Source organism: Anabrus simplex, chromosome 14, assembly GCF_040414725.1.
Source record: "Anabrus simplex isolate iqAnaSimp1 chromosome 14, ASM4041472v1, whole genome shotgun sequence".
Classification (NCBI taxonomy): Eukaryota; Metazoa; Arthropoda; class Insecta; order Orthoptera; family Tettigoniidae; genus Anabrus; species Anabrus simplex.
Genome location: NC_090278.1, coordinates 98,776,991 through 98,797,805, shown reverse-complemented (window position 1 = coordinate 98,797,805; position 20,815 = coordinate 98,776,991). Strand labels below are relative to the sequence as shown.

General features: G+C 37.5%; 1 protein-coding gene across 1 annotated transcript in view; it reads right to left on the bottom strand.

The window, feature by feature from the left end:
• Window positions 1–8,301: 8,301 nt before the first annotated feature.
• The window catches only part of LOC136885262 (protein cereblon), a 30,733-nt gene continuing 18,219 nt past the window's right edge, over window positions 8,302–20,815 (bottom strand). The window contains exon 5 of the mRNA XM_067157744.2: window positions 8,302–8,486. Within this exon, the coding sequence (XP_067013845.2) occupies window positions 8,443–8,486 (44 nt within the window). The 3' untranslated portion in view covers window positions 8,302–8,442. The remainder of the gene's footprint in view (window positions 8,487–20,815) is intronic.

The following is a 20,815-nucleotide window of genomic DNA, read 5'->3' as shown; positions in this document are numbered from 1 at the left end:
TAGACTTCTCCGTCATCTTTTGGACTCAATATGGCGGATTGATTTTTCTTTATCCTCCGCTACACGTTAGCGCTTGGATCACTCAACGTACTTCAAAGGTGGCTTCTTACAACAAACAAGAATATTTCGACACTAAAATATCAATTTTCTGTGAATATTTTCTATTCTAGTAGTAAGTAGAGGCTTTAATATATCTCTGAAACTTAGTCTACTTGATTAAACCTGTATTATCACGTCGATTCACTCTGTAACTCGCTTTCTTCGTCAATTTTTGTAGCCACGATGAACTCGCACGCAATTTGCCATGGCTGGCAACACTGACAGAACATCTCTGAGCAGGTCAGTGGCGACTTTGGTGTGGGCAAGGCGTTTTCTGCTCTCCCAAAAAAAAATTATCTCAGAAGGGCAAAGTGCCATTTCACCCCCTCCCAAATGTTAAGTCCCTTAAAACGTGGAGTTTGGTAGTCTTCTAAGGCGTTAAATCTGTGGTAGATGGTTTTACATCACGAAATGAGGTTAGAAAGCGGGCATTCCTTCAGAGAAGTATAGGGTGATCAAAATGTCCCATTACCCCCTATGTATTACATAGATGGTAATTACTTGTTGTGGGATCATAGCAGAGGACAACTTTGAGGTAGTGTGACTATTCGTTATTATTTATTCCAGGGTGTCTGTAGAGTATCATTCTCCTCCATATATGGTGTAAAATTCTCCTCAACATTGCTGGCGTGATGGTAGTAGCATCCTTAAGTTCGTCGACTGTCTCGTAATGTGTGGCAGCAACCTCCTGGATGAGAGATCACGACTTCGGGGTGCCCACCCAAAAGGCGCAGGCAAATGGACAGAACCACGTCCAATCCATTTATCAGAAATATCTCATTGGTGGGGAAGGTTTATGAAACCTTACAGTGAAATCGTGCTGAATATCTCTCATTGACTTCCCTGTATGCAGTCGTTCGTGAGCCCACGTGCTCATCACGATCTGTTCCTCCATGGTGTAAGTAGACTCATCCGCCATGATTTAGATGAATATCAACACCTACAACACTACGAAACAACAATTCATTAACATCAGTGTAATACATAAGAAACATGATCTATGTAATAGGGTAATGGGACTTTGCGATCAACCTGTACATTTCCCAATGGTAGAGCTTTTAACATTTCGTATCATGAAGTGCACAATATACAGTAACAGTACATTTATTAAGAAAACGTATTTATGAAGCAAGTTGTAATTTTTGGTGATTATTTTCATAGCTTCATACGTAAAACATTCCTTCAATTATTCACTGTATTTTTTTAATATTATTGAAAACTCCGTATATAAGACTCATTCAAAACTGTCTTTGAGACACAAGCTCTGTTATTGTTCTGTTTATTTGTGAACATTCTTATTGTATAGGAATGTTTGCATTAATAGTTGTTCAAGTTAATCATGTCCTCTCTACACCCGACTTCGGCGCGCCCCTGTAGTAGGTCATTTCCAGAACTCACTCGTGTTTGGGGTCTTAGGCTTGGAAATAATTATCCTGGTTATTATTATAATTGTTATAATGTCTCTACTGTAATCTGAAACAACCACTACGTTAGGACAGAAGGCCTAAAGGCAGAAAACTGACAAAGTTGGTTTCTGAAGTCAGCTTGCTTCATTAATATTCAAGGTTAAAAGTGGGTCTTTTGTAAAATTTCTGAAATACAAACTCCGAATGGATACAAATGGCTTACTACGTATGCAGAAATAAACTTAGAGCTTTCACAACAGTCTTATTCGCTGCGACTTCTGCCTGGCGTACCTTCTCGACGAGACCAGTGATAATTCTTCTGGTCCCTCAATGCAGATTTTCATACCTGCATTAAGTATACCTTGTCCTATTCTATTGCAGAGTTTTGTGCAAATACGATTTATTACGCTGAATGATTGTTCTGCTGTGACTATGAAAACTGGAAAGCACCATAAACGGGTACAAAGTTATCTTTATATACTCATACAAGAGAATAAGGTAGAAGGTTAACAGGCTGTTCTACTTCCAGTATGTATGTGCCCACACGGCATCCGTGTTAGTGTTCACGAGTTATTGTGTTCAACAATTCTACTGAATAAAATTTGGCACTTAAGACTAATTAGGGAAGCTCCCGTGCTGACAGAGTGGACGATCGAGTGGACCACATCTTCATCACTGATTTGGAAGTTGGATGTGAAATTAATGTCCGCTAGTTCTTTCTGCCGCATACTGAAGCACTGAAGAATTTTGAAGATATGTGCCAGCGAATGATATTCCAGGGTGGGATTCTCCAGGTGCCTGAAGGGGTAGGTTGGAGCAGGTGGAGATTCCTCAGATCAGGAAATCAGACAGAGCGATGGAGGGAGGGTGAAGGCTTGCAGTCCATGATGATCTATTCCAGACTGTGAGGTGCAGTACGGGTGGAGTGTTAGGAAGATGTGTGTTTATATCAACTGTGTGTGTGTGTCTTCTCGCTGGGGTGGAGGCAGTCGACATTAAGGATGTATGATATGCAATAGCATGTGTTGGATGGCAACTGGCCAGTGCCGGTAGTGGATATGGTTATAACAGCGGTGGCAATGTAATATTATGTACAGGTACGATGATAACAAGTTAACAGAGCCCAGTCGCCGATTGTTGCGGTGAGGAGAAGAGAGGCTGATGTGGGGCCCTATACAGATTACAGTCTAAACTAACCTGGCCCTCGAAGAAGGAAACAGAGCCTAACCCGCTCAACTGGGTCCGAACCAAGACCTTGAGGCATACAGGGATGAAACCTTAAAATGATGGACAGGGCGAAGCCCCGAGAGTGGAGATGTCCTGAGGTGCTCCATCTTTCCAAACATCACTGAACGAGAAATGTTGCTGAAGTGAATATCACGTGGAACGCTGTGAACGCTCACAACCGCTCCAGGAAAGTTTTCATGGCGCAGGCAATCTCTCTGGTGAGTTCCCGTTCAGCTTTGAAGATGCAAATTTCAGAGTCCACTTTGCATCTCTTGTAGTCGCTTAATAACTAACAACTTGCACTGGTGTACAAATAGCACTTTTTTAAAATTTGTGTACGGAGCAAGCAACAGGTAAATGAGGCAGGGAAGAGGGCACAGTCTAGTGGAAAACAAAGTAAACACTCACTGACATCTGTGGAGCAAATACTGTTTTAGGTCAGGGGTGTTATTAGTCGTACATTATTCTCTAAAATATTTTTAAGTTTTTTATTGTGTAGGTCGTTTTCTTCCTTTCTTTCTTATTCTTGACATGGTATAAATCGTGTAGATCTGGATGCAGATCCCTGCTCTATAAAGCCCCTACACACAACCCAATCTGCGGAATGATGTGTAGGCTTGCCGGGACTAGTCGGGTCGACATAAGGGTGACCACAGAATCTCCCCGACAGTCCTCAGCTGGCTAGCATGTATTAATACCACAAGAAATAAACTTCATAATTGACCCGTATTGTCAACCTCAACAAGATAGAAGGTCCTGGTAACTGAGTAACTCCACCTTTACGATATTATTACTTTTTATTTTAAAAAGGGACATGTTTCGTCTCTTTCTTGAGAGGCATCTTGAGCCTATATAATAGCAAACATGGTATTCTTGGCAACAATGTCTTATCCTTAAGTTGTTTAAGAGATAAATTGACTCGGTCTATCATATGTGAACACAGTTAAAAAACAGTTCATGTTGTTAAAATGTTTTGTGTCATAGGAACAAGTTACTAGATTATAAAAGTTCCATTTAGCTTTGATTCTCAAGATAAAAAATCGATGTGAAGATCACAGTGTTCTAAAAGTGGAAATAATATCCTGAATTAGGTTAATGTCGTCTCAAGTTTATGGATGCTTAAGTGCGTATGTATCTAGTTGAACGGGCTTGCATTTCGTAGGTAGAATTTCCCAATATTCTGGTTGTATAGGCGGACAACTCTGTTCACATTTGATAGACCGAGTCATTTTGACTCTTAAAGGATAAGTCATTGTTTTCAGCGTTACCAAGATTATCATGCGTTTCCTATTATAATTATTTTTAGGTTGAAGATCTCATAAGGAAGAGACAAAACATGTCCCTTTTTTACATGAAATAAAAAGGAATAATATTGTATGGTACAGTACTGTAAAGGTGCAGTTACTCAATTACCAAGACCTTCTATCTTGTTTTACAAATTAATTATATTTGTATGACTAAATTCTTTTCTCTAAAATAACCACTTTTTAACCCAACATTTTCTCTTACGTATCGACTTCATTGACAACAAAGTCAACGCAAGTCCAATTTTTTAAACTTAGAAAATGAAGGAGCCATAATCACACATTTTCAGACCAGAGCGAGCCAGCCTACTGCTGATTGCGTGGTCCACCGGAATGTGTCACATGGAGAGCAGCACCCGATTTACCGCGCCAAATACCCAGCATATAGTCGCTGCTGGGACAAAACCTCCTATGTGAAATATTTTCGCTTAGAACTTTGGCAGGTAAGGTTCTGTCATCTAAGGTGCAATATTGTGCGACTATTGTCAAGGCATTCTCGCTCTTCATAATGTACGTGCTGCAGGTCAGTATATCTCCAAAAATATTATCACATAGGATATTGTGTTGTGTGTAGAGAAAAAAGACTGAAGATATACGAAAAGCACAACAAGGTGGTGATTGTTGTTTTAAGAGGAAGTACAACTAGGCAACCATCCTCTATTGCTCAACATCTCTTCAACACGTAATAAATGTACAATGTAGGATGCTAAAAGGTTTGTTTTGTCACCTATTCAATACATATAAATTTTACAATTTAGGAATTTATTATTGATTCACTTGAGACATGTTTCGCTCTTCATTGAGGGCATCATCAGTCAAATTATCTCCTCAAGGCAAAAATCAGGTACATGGTTAGTAGTTGACATACACAAATTAATACATATTATTAATACACATTACAAAAATTTAGTATGAGAAACAGTTGTACAATAGTGATGGCTGAACATATAGGTTTATAGAATAAGAAGTCAGCACCAATGCGTAAAATTAAAATAGTAGAGTTCGGCAGTGGTGCTCTGGAGAACAGTTGACGCAATCATAGGAAAATATAAAGTTTTACAAATATTTACATTGTAACAATCAAGGGAGAAAGGGTGTAGTGCTCGGTGTCAATGTTTGTAACCAAAAATTAATGTCAATGGTTTGTAACTATACAGTAATTACATTGTCCAATTGAACAGTTGAGCATTTTACAATTTATATACATATTTACACAAAAGCAGCTTGGTGAGCAAGGATATAAAAAAATCTAGTACCAAGTGCGTCCTGTTGTTTTAAAGGTTGGAAGAAGAATGTAGCATTGACATTTCAGAATATGTAGAGTGGTTTATCTTAGTTAAAATCACCGGGGGTAGGGAAATGTTCATAGCCAAATGAGGTTTTACAGGACTCAGGCTGAAAGCTGTCTGGTTGCAGCACCGAGATCGGTACGGAGACTGGTCAGTGTGGATAGAGACTCATGGGTATTCAGTACGTTTGAATGGCAACAATGATGACAGTTATTTGTAGGTAATTGCTTATTAGCTACAGAAGTCAACTAAAAGAATAAGCGAAAGTTTCAACCCACAACATATTCCTAATAAGCAATTACCTACAAATAACTGTCATCATTGTTGCCATTCAAACGCACTGAATACCCATGAGTCTCCATCCACACTGACCAGTCTCCGTACCAATCTTGGTGCTGCAACCAGACAGCTTTCAGCCTGAGTCCTGTAAAACCTCATTTGGCTATGAATATTTCCCTACCCCCGGTGATTTTAACTAAGATAAACCACTCTACATATTCTGAAATGTCAATGCTACATTCTTCTTCCAACCTTTAAAACAACAGGACGCACTTGGTACTAGATTTTTTTATATCCTTGCTCACCAAGCTGCTTTTGTGTAAATATGTACATAAATTGTAAAATGCTCAACTGTTCACTTGGACAATGTAAATACTGTATAGTTACCAACCACTGACATTAATTTTTGGTTACAAACATTGACACCGAGCACTACACCCTTTCTCCCTTGATTGTTACAATGTAAATATTTTTAAAACTTTATATTTTCCTATGATTGCGTCAACTGTTCTCCAGAGCACCACTGCCGAACTCTACTATTTTAATTTTACGCATTGGTGCTGACTTCTTATTCTATAAACCTATATGTTCAACCATCACTATTGTACAACTGTTTCTCATACTAAATTTTTGTAATGTGTATTAATAATATGTATTAATTTGTGCATGTCAACTACTAACCATGTACATGATTTTTGCCTTGAGGAGATAATTTGACTGATGATGCCCTCAATGAAGGGCGAAACATGTCTCAAGTGAATCAATAATAAATTCCTAAATTGTAAAATTTATATGTATTGAATAGGTGACAAAACAAACCTTTTAGCATCCTACATTCAGTATCTTCAATACGGATAACAATGATTTTTATCACTTGCAAATTAATGTACAATGCGGTCATGAAAATTCAATATGCATTGACTTGGCTCTCAACGCGAAATCGGGAGGTTGTGGGTTCAGATCCCACTGGTGTCCAGTTGTTCTGTACTTAACATCTCTTCAACATGTATTAAATGTACATAACACGACCTAATGGGATGAAAGTTGATTTCGATAACTCTCACAATTATGAGTGTGGTTTACCATTCCCTATTTTCAGAAAAAAGGTACCCGTCTTGAATACATTCTCTGTTAAGAAATATTCTGGTTAGAAAATGTTCTCGATATGAAAGGCAGCATTTATAATTCAGAAGAAAGGAATCAGGTAGTCACCAGAAAATGGACACTTGCACATTCCTTATACTTTAAAGGAGCCGCTGATTTCTCAGAATGTGCTCCGTAATGCTAGTGAGGGAGCCACAATATATTTTTTTAATGTTTTGTAAGTATCCCTTTAAACAGATTGCTTTGTGCTTTGTTGAACAAAGCGATGAACCTACACCAGCTGATGTATTGGTGATTAAACGGTGGCACGACATCGCTGCACCAAGAAAATTCAAAAGAAACTCACTGATTTTATACAGTGAGTGACATTATGTAAACATTTCAATGTTAATATACAGTATGCACCTTTGCTTAACAAAGTTTATGCATTTTTATTTCGACATTTAACTTCCAAAAACATTTACCATGTGTCATCCGAAAACACGTGTCAATTGAAGTGGCTCCACCTCATTTATTTCAGATAAACGCGGTTCTGCAGTATTAATCATGGCTTACCCTATTGAAACAATTTCAAATAGCATTAAAAATCCTGCGATTTCTGGAGGGTAGCACATTCAAATATGGCCGTCTCCAATGTGTTAAAGAAAGTCTCGTGTACTGTATAAAGTGGACGAGATTAATGGCGATAGCTGTTGTCCAGAATTCGAGGTGCTCATTTAACATCGGTTCCACGGGAAAATATCCGTTTAGAGAGGTGTCTGCTGAATAACCGTGGACGACAAGAAACACAGGACAGAGACAAGAGGTGAGGAGGATCCTGGAACAATCTTACGTCAAAAGAGAAAAGACAAAAATGTACAAATGTTGCATTCATTACTTTAAAAACAGTCAAAAAGCACAAATAACATTTCATTTGGATACATGTTTTTTTAATCTCCTTTTTGTGGTTTCATGACACACTGAAGATACTTGGTGACATAAGGATGGGAAGGCGCTAGGATTTTGAAGTCATCTTAACTGAGGTACAGCCATACCAAAATGTATAGAAATCCAGAATTGTACTGGAAGATTAAATAAAAAATCCTGCCTTTAAATCATATTCAGATAACTTTGTATCCTGGCCGAGTACAGCAGAACTTGATGCACCTGGCTTACGGAACACTGGTAAGGTACTAAAAGTATTGTAACTCTTCAGCTACAAAGTGAATCCATTAGAATTAGGATTATTTGAAAAGGTCATTGCTGCTATAGAATGACTGAAGGTTGCCAACTCAAGCAGACTTGCCGGGCGTCATCTCACTCGTTATACTTTTACCAGTTTTTTAATTATTGAAGGAAGTTGCTGACCCGACTTTAGATGAGGGAGAGGAATGAAGAGAGGAACCATTGTGATGACAAGATTTGTATTACTTTCACAGATTCTTACAGCTTATTAAATCAGTACGGCTGGTAGCGTCCTTCCTTGCTGTAGCCACCGGCACGGTTATGCCGGCGCTCATTGTACCGCGATCGCCAGTTGTTGTGACCGCGATCCCCCTGGTTGCTCCAATTGAAATTGCGTTTAGGTTTGTTGTACCACGGGTCAATGATGGGCGGCTTCAGCACCTGGTTAAGAACCTTCACGAATTCTTCGTCTTTCTCCGTGAAGCGGTTCACAAAGAGAGCTTCGCAGGAGGCCAGGAACTCTCTCTGCTCCTCCGTTAAGACGTCGCCCGCAAGACTCATCGTTGGTTGTCAGCTCTTGAAGACTCGTGGGATGATCAGTAGCGAATCGGAGACTGCAACAGAAAATGAAACGAGTGTGAAATAGAGCATGTAGTTATATCAACCCATTAACCATTTTGCTTTACGTCGCACCAACACAGAAAGGTCTTTTAAAGATAAAAATTTCATAATGTTCCGTATTGAAATGTATCACAATTGAATTGAAATAATAAATAAGGTAGTTCAACCTATTCAATACAAATAAACACGAAATGTAGAATTATATTCCTATTTAATTATAAGCAGAAGTGGTACCGGTTTCGACCCCAATCCGGGTCATCATCAGCCAAATAAAACGCAAAAAACAATGCATAGGTAAGAAGAAATTAAAGATCAAGTCCACGGCGACGATCAGATAGCACAGGCCTAGAAGTGGGAAGAAAGCGGCCGTGGTCTTAATTAAGGTATAGCCCCAGTATTTGCAGCAGCCGACAGAGGGGTTCGAAGCCACTATCTCAGAAATGAAAGCTAACAGCTAAGTCACCCAAACCATGCAGGCAAATTTCCATAAAACAGAAAGTCTATCAGTTCCTCTGACATTGCAGCTTCAAATGTTTCTCCTGTTATATTACAATGGTATGTAAATGATCTTGCAACATACTGCGATTAACCAAAGAACCTCACTCGTACATCCATTTCTCTAAAGTAAGATGCCACACATTTCCCAGCTTCAGCCACGGAGGGGAATTCACCACTCAATGTGGTCATCTTCAGGCTTTCTTCCCCTTCATGTGCCCAAACCAACTAAGCTTGTTATTCTATATTTCACAATCGACTTTTTCACTTTAATTTCTTTCCGTATTTCTGGCCAAGGTCTAGTTACCCCATTATACCACCACTCAGCGCTGAGTGCTAGTAAATAACCTGATCCCTGACAGCTTCAGGTGAAGGTGGTGATCACCGCAGTGTAGGAACCTATCAGGTGGAGTGTTACGAGCAGCCTGATCAACTGGTCTTTGTGAGTTACGGCTGCATCGTACTCATCATCATCACGAATTCCTTCCAGCGAGCCGGGTAGGATGTTTAAGAATGATGTGCCTCCATTTATTATGGTCCTGGTACGCTTCTTTACTCTCTAGAAAATCCCGTGTTTCTCCTCTCTTCTCTTATCTCATCTAACCACCTTTTTCTAGGGCGCCCAATTGGTCTTCATCCTGGAACAATCTTTACAAAATACTTCCTTGGTATTACAAGTAATGAACTTCATTCCGGTTCCGTATTGACTTTAAATATCTAACGTAAAATTCCAAAGGAATTTAATTGTATAAAGTCCACCTGTTCAATACACGTTTGCCATTTGATAAATGGTCTGTATCTTACCGTAGACTTCCTCGATAGCCACTTCAACCTTACAACACTCAGCCTCTCTTCACAGTCAGGCTGACCTGCAGGTTTCTTCGTATCTGATCATTCCTAATTCTGTCCTTCCTTGTTTTCTGTACGGCTGATGTAAGGAACTTCATTTCAACCGCTTGGAGTTGACTTACTTCTCTCAACTCTCCAGACTATACATCACGATGGGCAGGAGACATGGTCTTGTCCCATACTATGTTCCGTACTTGATGGTGTACCCTGTTCAATAGTTCCATCATTTGATATTGTACTCCCCAGATCTTTAATGGTATTCTCTTCATGCCTTGGATTTGGCATCAGACAGCCTCCTTAACCCAGTCCATGAGACGCCAGAGATGATCTGTGTTTACATGGACAAATCCTGTCAGGCATGCCCACACCGCGGGGGTGGGCAATGGTACTGTAGTCAAAGCTACGGTAGCTGGCAAGTTGTGGTGGGAACCCAGTCACATGGGGTATAACGTGGGCCCCGTGAACACAGTTCGTTGCCAATTTGTGTACTGTGTGGTATCAATGAATCAATCATTGATCTGCATTTAGGACTGTCTCCCAGGTGGCAGATTCCCATCATTTATTTTCCCCCTATTTTGTTAAGTGATAAAAATATGAAGGAAGCTAAATCATATTTCTATGTTGTACAATATATATTTTTATAAATGTCTGCATTTCAGAATGATGGCTGAAAAGGATTCCTTTAATTCTGGGGAAATGATGCATTTCAATATGGACAGAAGAGGGTTAAACCAAGACCAACTACAATATTATCAGACCTGAATGCATATATCGATACGTGACAAAATGGCTGCCACATTGGGCTGCGTGTTAGCCAGCTTGTGGCGCCACGTTTACATTCAGTTTGGTTTAAACCGCGCACATGTGTGGTTGGTTGAGGTTATCTTGCTAGTGGAATTCGTGATTTAATTATCTACCGAATATTTGTGCGTGTTAAACAGTGTTGCAGTGTCCTTTTATCGGTTCTTTTATTGGTTATCTAGATATTTTGTAATGTGTTAGTGATATTTTTAGTATTTATAGGTTATTTCAGTAAGTGGTGTGAAAGTGACAAAATTACAGATTTTACTTCATTCATCTGTGAAGTTCAGAAGAAATTCATAAACAATTCACTGTAATAGTGAAGGAAGATTGTGTTGTTTATGAAGGTGGATGATGAGTCATTTATTAACGTTCCATCAGTGAGTTTTTAAGTTTCAAGTTCATTTGCACTTCAAGTGTTTCACAAAAATGTGTGTTTGCCTACAGAGCATTTTAGGTTTATACTGGAATGTGATGCTTGTGAAGACCTGAAACGTGACACATCGACCAAGTCTGATAATTTGGTAAGTCATCTCACAAGTTATTCTGATGATAATATTGGTCTCACTGATAAAATTTCTCTTTTGATGAAACTTTTGAAAAAATGCACTTGAATTAGACTGTGACTTTAATGCAGAGAAAACTAGTAAAATAAAACTTGTTCTGGAACAGTTAGAGCTCTCTATAACTAATGAAATAAGATACCTACTCTCTAGAACTATTGATATGGGCTGTGGCATTCTCGTATTAAACCAAACGCTGATAAGACATTTGCTGTTTTAAGTAAAGTGGTCAATGTTGATGTTGGTACAGAGTCAGTCTGTAAATTGACAACTATTAAGGCCAGATTTTCAGACCTTAAAGAGTTGTTTCATTCGGAGAAGAGATTGTTGCTAAAAAGTGGGTCAAAATTTATCTAGGGAGGCTCATGTTGCTGGTTTGGAATTGCTTAAAAGTCAAGTCTGATGGCACAATCCAGTTTCTAAAATTAATTCAAAAGGGGTGGTCAGTTTGTAATGTACAGCGTTCCATGAAAGGTACATACTGTATATACCAGATGTCAAGATGCTAGTCCAATTACTGGTCCTGATGACATGAAACTTTCATTCCTTGCATGTTTGAAAACAATTAGTGAATATTCAAGATAAACTTAAATATTATAACTAAGTGGTCTGCCTATTCAATACAATATATAATTTATTATATTTAGTACATGTTTCGTCCCCTAAGGGACATCATCAGCTAATGATAAATTAACATTAATATATCAGAAATACAAAATAGATGTTATTAAAATTGGAAAGACACATTAAAATATTGATATATGGTTACGACATTTAAAATAAGATCTTCGAAATTTTGTTAAAATTGTAAGTCATATGATAGATAAAACAGTTAAATTGTCCATTTTACTGTTGTTGATATTCTTGGAAAATACCAGTTTTGCTTTATAAAATCTTAAATGATCAATTGTTGTAAATAGCACACTTGGTTTGTATCTCTTGATGAAAGATTTGTTAAAACTTTAATATGCATTCCTTAGATAGTATAATATATTGAATTCTTCAGAATTTAAAGTCGGCTCGGGGCCGTAGTGGCAAAGTTCTTTGTGGTAATGGATAAAATTTTATCTGAAATAAAATGAAAAAATAAGTGTAAGTAACGTGAAATGGAAATACATAAAATACATAGTACCTATCAGACCTATTATTAATTACTGGACTAGTCCAAAATATAAAATTTCACAATATGTACATAAATTTCTTCAAACACATTTCAAATTTCACAACAATAAATCTATAAAGAACTCTGTCGAATTCTGTAACGCTACCAAAAATTTAGAATTAAATTCCAATCACACTATACACTCGTATGATATTAAAAATATGTATCCTAGTATTCCAATAAAAGAAACCATCAACATTATTAAAGAGAATTTGATCCAATTTAGCCACTTGAGCCAACAAGAAATAAATGAATTTTTAATCGTCCTAGACTTTGTCTTAAACAATAACTATTTTATGTTTAACAACAAAATCTACCAACAAAAAGGTCTTCCGATGGACGCCCCAGCATCAGGCATCCTAGCCGAAATTTATATTTATCACATGGAAAAAACTAAAACTATCGATAAACTTGATGGTTTGTACCATTGGTCTAGATTTGTAGATGACACCTTTGTAATAAGAGATGAAAGAATTACTAATGGCCAGACCTTTTTAAACCAACTTAACTCTCTTGATCCACATATCAAATTCACACTTGACTCTGAAGTAAATAACACTTTAAATTATTTAAACTTGAAAATTACTAGAAATAATCAAAACCTTTCCTTTAATATTTTTAGAAAACCAACGCAGAGTATCAACATGATCAAAAATTATTCTTTTCACCCGGGAGCTTGTAAAAGAGCCGGCTTCTTTAGTATGATTTACAGAGCTTTTAATATTCCGCTTTCAACCCAGGATTTAGAAAAAGAAATTAATACTATATACCATTTAGCATATAAGAATGGCTATAATAAAGAATTTGTAAAGAATTAGAAACACTGACCAGGATGCCTTGGAATCTCAAGGGTACAGACTTTATAAAGGTATACCCGGGAAGAGAGTGATGAAGAATGTCCCACAATTTGGAACAGGATTTTTGGTCAGCCTTAAAATAATAAACTCAGTTCAAGAATTCAGATCACAGTCTCCACGACTCTCAACACTCACCTTAAAGGCATCTAATAAAATCTATACTATAATAAATGCCCATGCTCCCACTAATGATAAAAACAACTCCTCAAAAGACCAGGAGGAAACAGGAGAATTTTGGGACCTATTGGACCAGACCATAGATAACATCCCCAAACACCATATAAAATTATTAATAGGTGACTTCAACGCTCAACTAGGCAGAGAAAGAAAATACCGTGACATCATCGGAAAATGGCCAGCACACAAGAAAACAAATAAAAATGGAGAGAGACTAGTTGACCTGTGTAGAAACCATAATTTAATCTCAAAATCTACATGTTTTAAGAGGAAACCTCAAAAACTCAAAACATGGAAACACCCTGACTACACTAAAGGAGAATGGCAACTGGACCACGTCTGCATGGACAAATACCACCACAAAGAGATCTATAACGTCAAAGTCCTCCGAGGAATAGACACAGGTTCAGATCACTACGTAGTTAAAATTAAAATTAAACTCACTCCCCAGAGGAGACAACAAAAGCAAGCCCTTAAAACTAAAAGAAAAATAGATCCTACCCAGCTAATCAACAACAAAAATTACCAGAAAGCAACTGAAAAAATAAAAATCACAGACAAACTTGAAGACTTAGTACACAACCTTAAACAAATTGCAGAAGACCTAGCTCCAATTAAACCACGTAAAAAACACCAATGGTGGAACAATGAATGTGATGAAACAGTGGAGAAAAGACATCAGGCATGGCTATTACATCAGTCCCAAAAGACAGAAATATCCTATCAAAAGCTAGTAAAACAGAGAAAAGAAACTACCCAAGTCTTAAGAAGAATAAAAAGACAACATCATAAGGACACCCTGCAGTTAATTGAAGAACAGTTCAATAAAACTAAATCAAGGGACTACTACAAAACCTTCAGAAAGCAGCTCCAAAAATATGAACCCCCGACCCTACTGATGAAGGATGAAGATGGTAAGCTGGCCCATAACAATAAAGACAATGCAGAAATTCTGGCTAAACATTTCAACAAGCTTTTAAATTGTGAGGAACCTACAGAACTCCTTCATTTGGACACCAACACCCCGATAAAAACATCACCAGAAAACATCAATCCCCCCACAATAAAGGAAGTCTACCAAGCTCTGAATAAATTAAAAAACTACAAAGCGCCAGGAGAAGATCAGACCTTTGCGGAAATCTGGAAATATGCAGGAACCTCAGCAAAAGTTGCCCTCCATCAACAACTTGTCTCTATCTGGATTAAAGAAGAACTACCAGAACACTGGACAACAGCCCTCATTCATCCTCTGCACAAAAAAGGGGACAAAACCGAACCTAATAACTACAGGGGAATCTCGCTCCTAGACATAACATACAAAATATTTTCAATAATCATCCTTAATAGGATAAGTTTACAACTTGAGAAAGAACTAGGAGAATATCAAGGAGGTTTCAGACCCTGGAGGAGCTGTCCTGATCAGATCATGAGTCTTAAGTTGATAATGGACTATAACAGGAGAAGAAACAGAGATATGGTGATAACATTTGTAGATTTCAAGAAAGCTTATGATTGCATCCATAGAGAATCTCTGTTTAAAATCTTAAGACACCTTGGACTACACCCCAAATTAATAAACATGATAAAATTGACTCTCAGCAATACCAAGTCAAAAGTGAAGTTTAGAGGTGAAACATCAGAGACATTTGAAATTAAAACTGGACTACGGCAGGGAGATGGGCTCTCACCACTATTATTTAACTGTGCTCTAGAAATGGTAATGAGGGAATGGTTTAGAAAATGTCCCCCCAAAATAAAGATTGGCCAAAAAATCAAAACAAATTGCCTGGGTTTTGCTGACGATTTAGCATTACTAGCAGTGGACATAAAAGAAGCAAAAACTCAGATATCAGAACTTCAAAACATTGCAAATAAAATTGGCCTCAAAATATCATTTGAAAAAACAGAAATTATGCCCCAAAAACCAACACAGCTAAAAGAAGTCACCATAAATGGTAATAAAATCAAAATAGTAACTCAGTTTAAATATCTTGGAGAAGTAATAACACATAACTTAAATGAAAAAATCTCAATCCAAGTAAGAACAAATAGATTAGCTAAAGCACAAAAATTAACATGGGATATCTACAAAAAGAAATGTCTATCAATAAATACAAAAATAAAACACTACAACACAGTTATAAAACCGGAAGCTACATATGCAGCAGAAACACTCTTTTACCTGAATAAACAATCAAAGACTGACAGACTTCAGAAAATTGAAAGGAGGATTGGAAGAACCTGTATCAACAAAAAATATCAGAAAGATGGACAGTGGCGGTTAATACCTAACAAAGTCGTGTACAAAGAGCTAGAACCCATTACAGATACTATGCGTAAGAGGAGACTAGGATTCTTTGGACATATCATGAGGATGCAGGACTCGAGACTTCTGAAACAACTAGTACAACACAATCTCGTCTCAAAAAATACCACAACAGGATGTAAATGGATCAGAGAAGTAAGAGAGGATCTGAAGGAAATAGGCCTTACAACAGAAGACACCAAAAATAAGATAAAATTGAATACAAAACTCAAGAATACAAACCTCCGCTTTACCCTTACACAAAACAAACCAACAACACGCACATTTTCAACTGAGGAAAGGGCACGAAGATCGGAGCGTCTGAAGAAGTACTGGGAGGACCGCAAAGCCCGAACAATCCCTTCAAAGAGACCTGAACGACGGACTGACTAAAGTGATCCTATGTGGTCATAAAAGAAGAAGAAGAAGAAGAAGAAGAAAGAATTTGTAAACAGGATTATAAATAAAGTAAAAAATAAGCCTATGACTACGTTAATACAAGAACGAAAAGAAAAAGAGAATAAGAAATTTGCCGTATTTACATACAATAGCATTAAAATATATAGTACTACGAATCTATTCAAAAGACGTAATTCAAAAATCGCTTTTAGGACTAACAACACAAACTCGAAAGTATTTTATAACACTCATATCCCTAATAATAATAATAATAATAATAATAATAATAATAATAAATTCCAAAATTCGGGTGTTTACAAACTGAAATGTGCTAGTTGTTTAAAAAGTTATATTGGACAAACAGGTAGGAACTTCATTATAAGATATCAGGAACACACCAGAGCCAAGAAATACAACAGATACTCGGCCACCATGAGCGAACACATGACCGACTCCAATCACATGTTTACAAACATAAATAATGACCTTAAAATACTGAAAACCGTAAATAAAGGCCATTTATTAAACATATATGAGGAAATTTACATTTATCTGGACCAGAGGAACAATCCAACGAATAATTTCAATGAGCTTTCTGAGAAGTATAACATTTTATATGAAGAACTAATAAAAGCGAGTGTTAGGAACAAACGTGAGACTCTAACACGTCACACGCTCGGTGACACTCAGGTCGTTCACCTTGGGATACACTCTCCTACTTCCCCTCCACACTCCCCACTCGGCATGGTAACTACCAGTACTTGTTTTGAAGTAGATGCACACTTACCTCGGTGGGAGTGAATCCTTCTCTGCACATCGGGGCCAATAATAATGAGTAAGTAATACGATTTTATTACATTATATTCATTTCATCTTTCATTTCACGTTACTTACACTTATCTTTTCATTTTATTTCAGATAAAATGTTATCCATTACCACAAAGAACTTTGCCACTACGGACCCGAGCTGACTTTAAATTCTGAAGAATTCAATATATTATACTATCTAAGGAATGCATATTAAAGTTTTAACAAATCTTTCATCAAGAGATACAAACCAAGTGTGCTATTTACAACAATTGATCATTTAAGATTTTATAAAGCAAAACTGGTATTTTCCAAGAATATCAACAACAGTAAAATGGACAATTTAACTGTTTTATCTATCATATGACTTACAATTTTAACAAAATTCCGAAGATCTTATTTTAAATGCCGTAACCATATATCAATATTTTAATGTGTCTTTCCAATTTTAATAACATCTATTTTGTATTTCTGATATATTAATGTTAATTTATTATTAGCTGATGATGTCCCTTAGGGGACGAAACATGCACTAAATATAATAAATTACTGAATAGGCAGACCACTTAGTTATAATATTTAAGTTTATCTTGAATATTCACTAATTGATTATAGTCAATACGGGATTAGTATTACTTGAAATGAAGCTGTTAAAGCTTATCACTTGTAATGTTTGAAAACATACATAGACTTATGATACATGTCATAAACAGAAGGAAGATTGACACACACACTTACCACAGTGACAGAACTGTGTAAATATATTTTAAGTAAGTACCACTGGTCTCATTTGCTTACTGCCAAATTGCAGACAGACAGTTTAGAGGGAAGATTTGGTGTCTACAGGAGACAGAGTGGTTGCACTTATAATGCTTCTGTGGAACAAATTCTTGAGTCTGAAAGAAAGCTCAAAGGGTTAGGTGTATTGAAGATGAGGTCCGTGAAACTTGGTGAATTTTCTTTGAAAGTCTTTGCTCGTAATGATTATAACAATAACCACGATGGAATAATTGGTCATTTAGATGCGTTACAGCCTGCATTAGAATTAGTAGTTCACATCACAGTTCCCCTTGAAACACTGTGGATTTTACAAGTGATTGAAATATTATGTAAAAACGTGTAATGTCTGCGTTGAAATATTGCAGACTGAAAATTAATTGCTTGTGGATAGTGACAGGGAAATGATGTATTTTAATCTAGTGAAGAAGGTGGTTTGAAGTGTCCATCATTAATGGTCATGTCCTTGTGTTGTACCAGTAATGTGTTCAGACTTTTCCAGGTGTTAATTAGTGACAGTTACAAACCAGAATTTCTTAAGTTACAGAATCAAAGAGAGGTACTGGTGGTGTTATTGAGAGTAGTATATGTAACCTTAATTTTGAGTGTCAGTGCAGTGTGAAGTTTAAAACAATGACCAAAAAATGTGTTAAGGTGTTAGCAAATGTTTTAATCAATAATTATGATTTTCTTATAAATACACCTTTAATTGAATATTTCAAGTAGGACTAGGCTGGTGAATGTGTATTTGTTGAGAATGTTGTTTCATTGTCCTGTGTAATTTGTGTTGTCCATTGATGCGATTTCCCAACGAATGTTGGTTTAATTTTGTCATTTTCAAGTGTACTGGCTGTGTGGTTATGTTAGTGAGTCCTGTGCATATTTAAGGTACAGTAGTCAAGGTTGCTGAATGTCTTATTTACCGAGTACGATATGCCATTTCAGTGTTATGGGTGGTTTTCTTTTAATGTGTTTTGTGTGCGTTGTTGTCTTTTACCTATGAATTTTTGTTAAATTTTTGTCATTTTCAAGTGCATGGTTTGTAGGGGTACGTTAGCGAGTCACATGCCTCTGTGGATCAATGGAAGAGTGTCGGCCTCCGGATCCCAAGATAGCGGGTTCAAACCCGGCAGAGGTAGTCGCATTTTTGAAGGGTGGAATAAAGTCCATTAGACACTCCATGTCGTACGATGTCGGCATGTAAAAGATCTCTGGTGACACATTTGGTGTTTACCCGACAAAATTCATTAAATCTCAGCCATAGACGCCCAAAAGATTTTCGGTTTACTCGGTCTGTCATCTAGTGGGCCTAGAGTAAAACGGAACATCGAAATTGACGAGCAGACAGCCAGATGGCGGCACTCGGTAGCTGAGGCATTATTATTATTATTATTATTATTATCATCATCATCATCATTATTCTTTACGAATATTATAACGTTATCGGCGTTAGTTATATTATTAGGAATTAATGCTTAGCTGCGTCCCACAGCAGACAGTGAGCGCAATGATTCTGCCATGTTGGATTCTGCATTAAGGTCTGATAGGTTGTAGTTGGTCTTGGTTAAACAGCCGTAACTGCACACACAGCACAAAGACACACTTGCCAATCAAGGAGTGCACCCATCGTTTCTCCTCTTGTCTGCCGGTCGCGGTTACATACACGAAAGGAACCTCCACGAAGATTGCAATTATGGCAAAAAGAGATTTAAATAGCAATCGGGTGTACCCTGGGCAACGTCAGACATCATTACGAAATGTGCTGACGGCTGATCCTTTCACACCAGAAACATCATCTTCACGGCCCTTTTCAGGACCACAGTTAACAATTATTTCAATTAACATTGAAGGTATATCTTCAACAAAAGAGGAACTGTTACAAAATCTATGCAGTCAACACAATTGCCACATACTGTGCATACAGGAGACACACAGAAGTAGTGAAATGCGTAGACCAAAAATTAATGGAATGCGTCTAGCTGTTGAACAGCCACACCAAAAGTATGGAAGTGCCATATTTGTCCGACCTGATATTCAGCTTCAGTCCACAGCCTTCACGGAGGAAAATGATATTGAAGTCCTCACTATAGAAGTAGGTAGCTGCACCATCTCCTCTTTGTATAAGCCACCCGGAGTTGAATTTACTGTTAGTAATCCTTCCAATTTTCAGAATCAACACACGAAAATAGTAATTGGGGATTTCAATTGCCATAGTAATGTGTGAGGTTATGAATACGAAGATGAGAGTGGTATAGCAGTGCAAGAATGGGCAGAAGCAAACTACCTAACTCTCATTCATGATGCTAAACTACCAGCTTCATTTAACAGTGGCATATGGAGACGAAGATATAACCCTGATCTGATTTTCAGCAGTAATAATATTAGCCAACAATGTGTAAAGTATGTCTGCAACCCAATACCTAACACGCAGCATAGACCAATAATGTGCCAGATTTATGCAGCAGTCAGACCACAGAGAGTTCCATGCCGAAGGAGGTATAACTTCAAAAAGGCAAACTGGTCAAAGTTTGCAGAGATGTTAAATGCTGAAGTGTCCATCATCCAGCCAACACCAGTGTGTTACGATACTTTTGCTGATGCCGTAAAGAAATGCTCCAGAAAGTCCATACCTAGAGGCTGTCGGACATGGTATGTCCCTGGCCTTACCTCAAACCTTGTTGCCCAGCTTACAGAATATGCAACTTTGTTTGAAGAAAATCCCCTAGGAGAAAAGACAGTGGAAGTTGGGAACAATCTCATGTCATTATTGACAACATCAAAACGGAATCAGTGGATGAAAACTATTGAAAGTATAGATCTTACGAGAGATAGCCATAAAGCCTGAAGATTATTGAAACACCTAAACAATGATCCAACAAAGACTACCCAACATTTCAATGTCACTGCAAATCAGATAGCACACCAACTGCTCTTAAATGGGAAAGCAACCAATAAAATCCGAAGGCCAAAAATACAGAGGAAGATTCAAGAAAGAAGTGACCTCACTGTCCCCTTCACCATGTTGGAGTTGGAAAAAGTCATCAAAGAATGTAAAAATGGAAAATCAGCGGGTCTAGATGACATTCGAGTAGAACAGATAAAGAAATTTGGGCCTAAAACCAAAGAATGG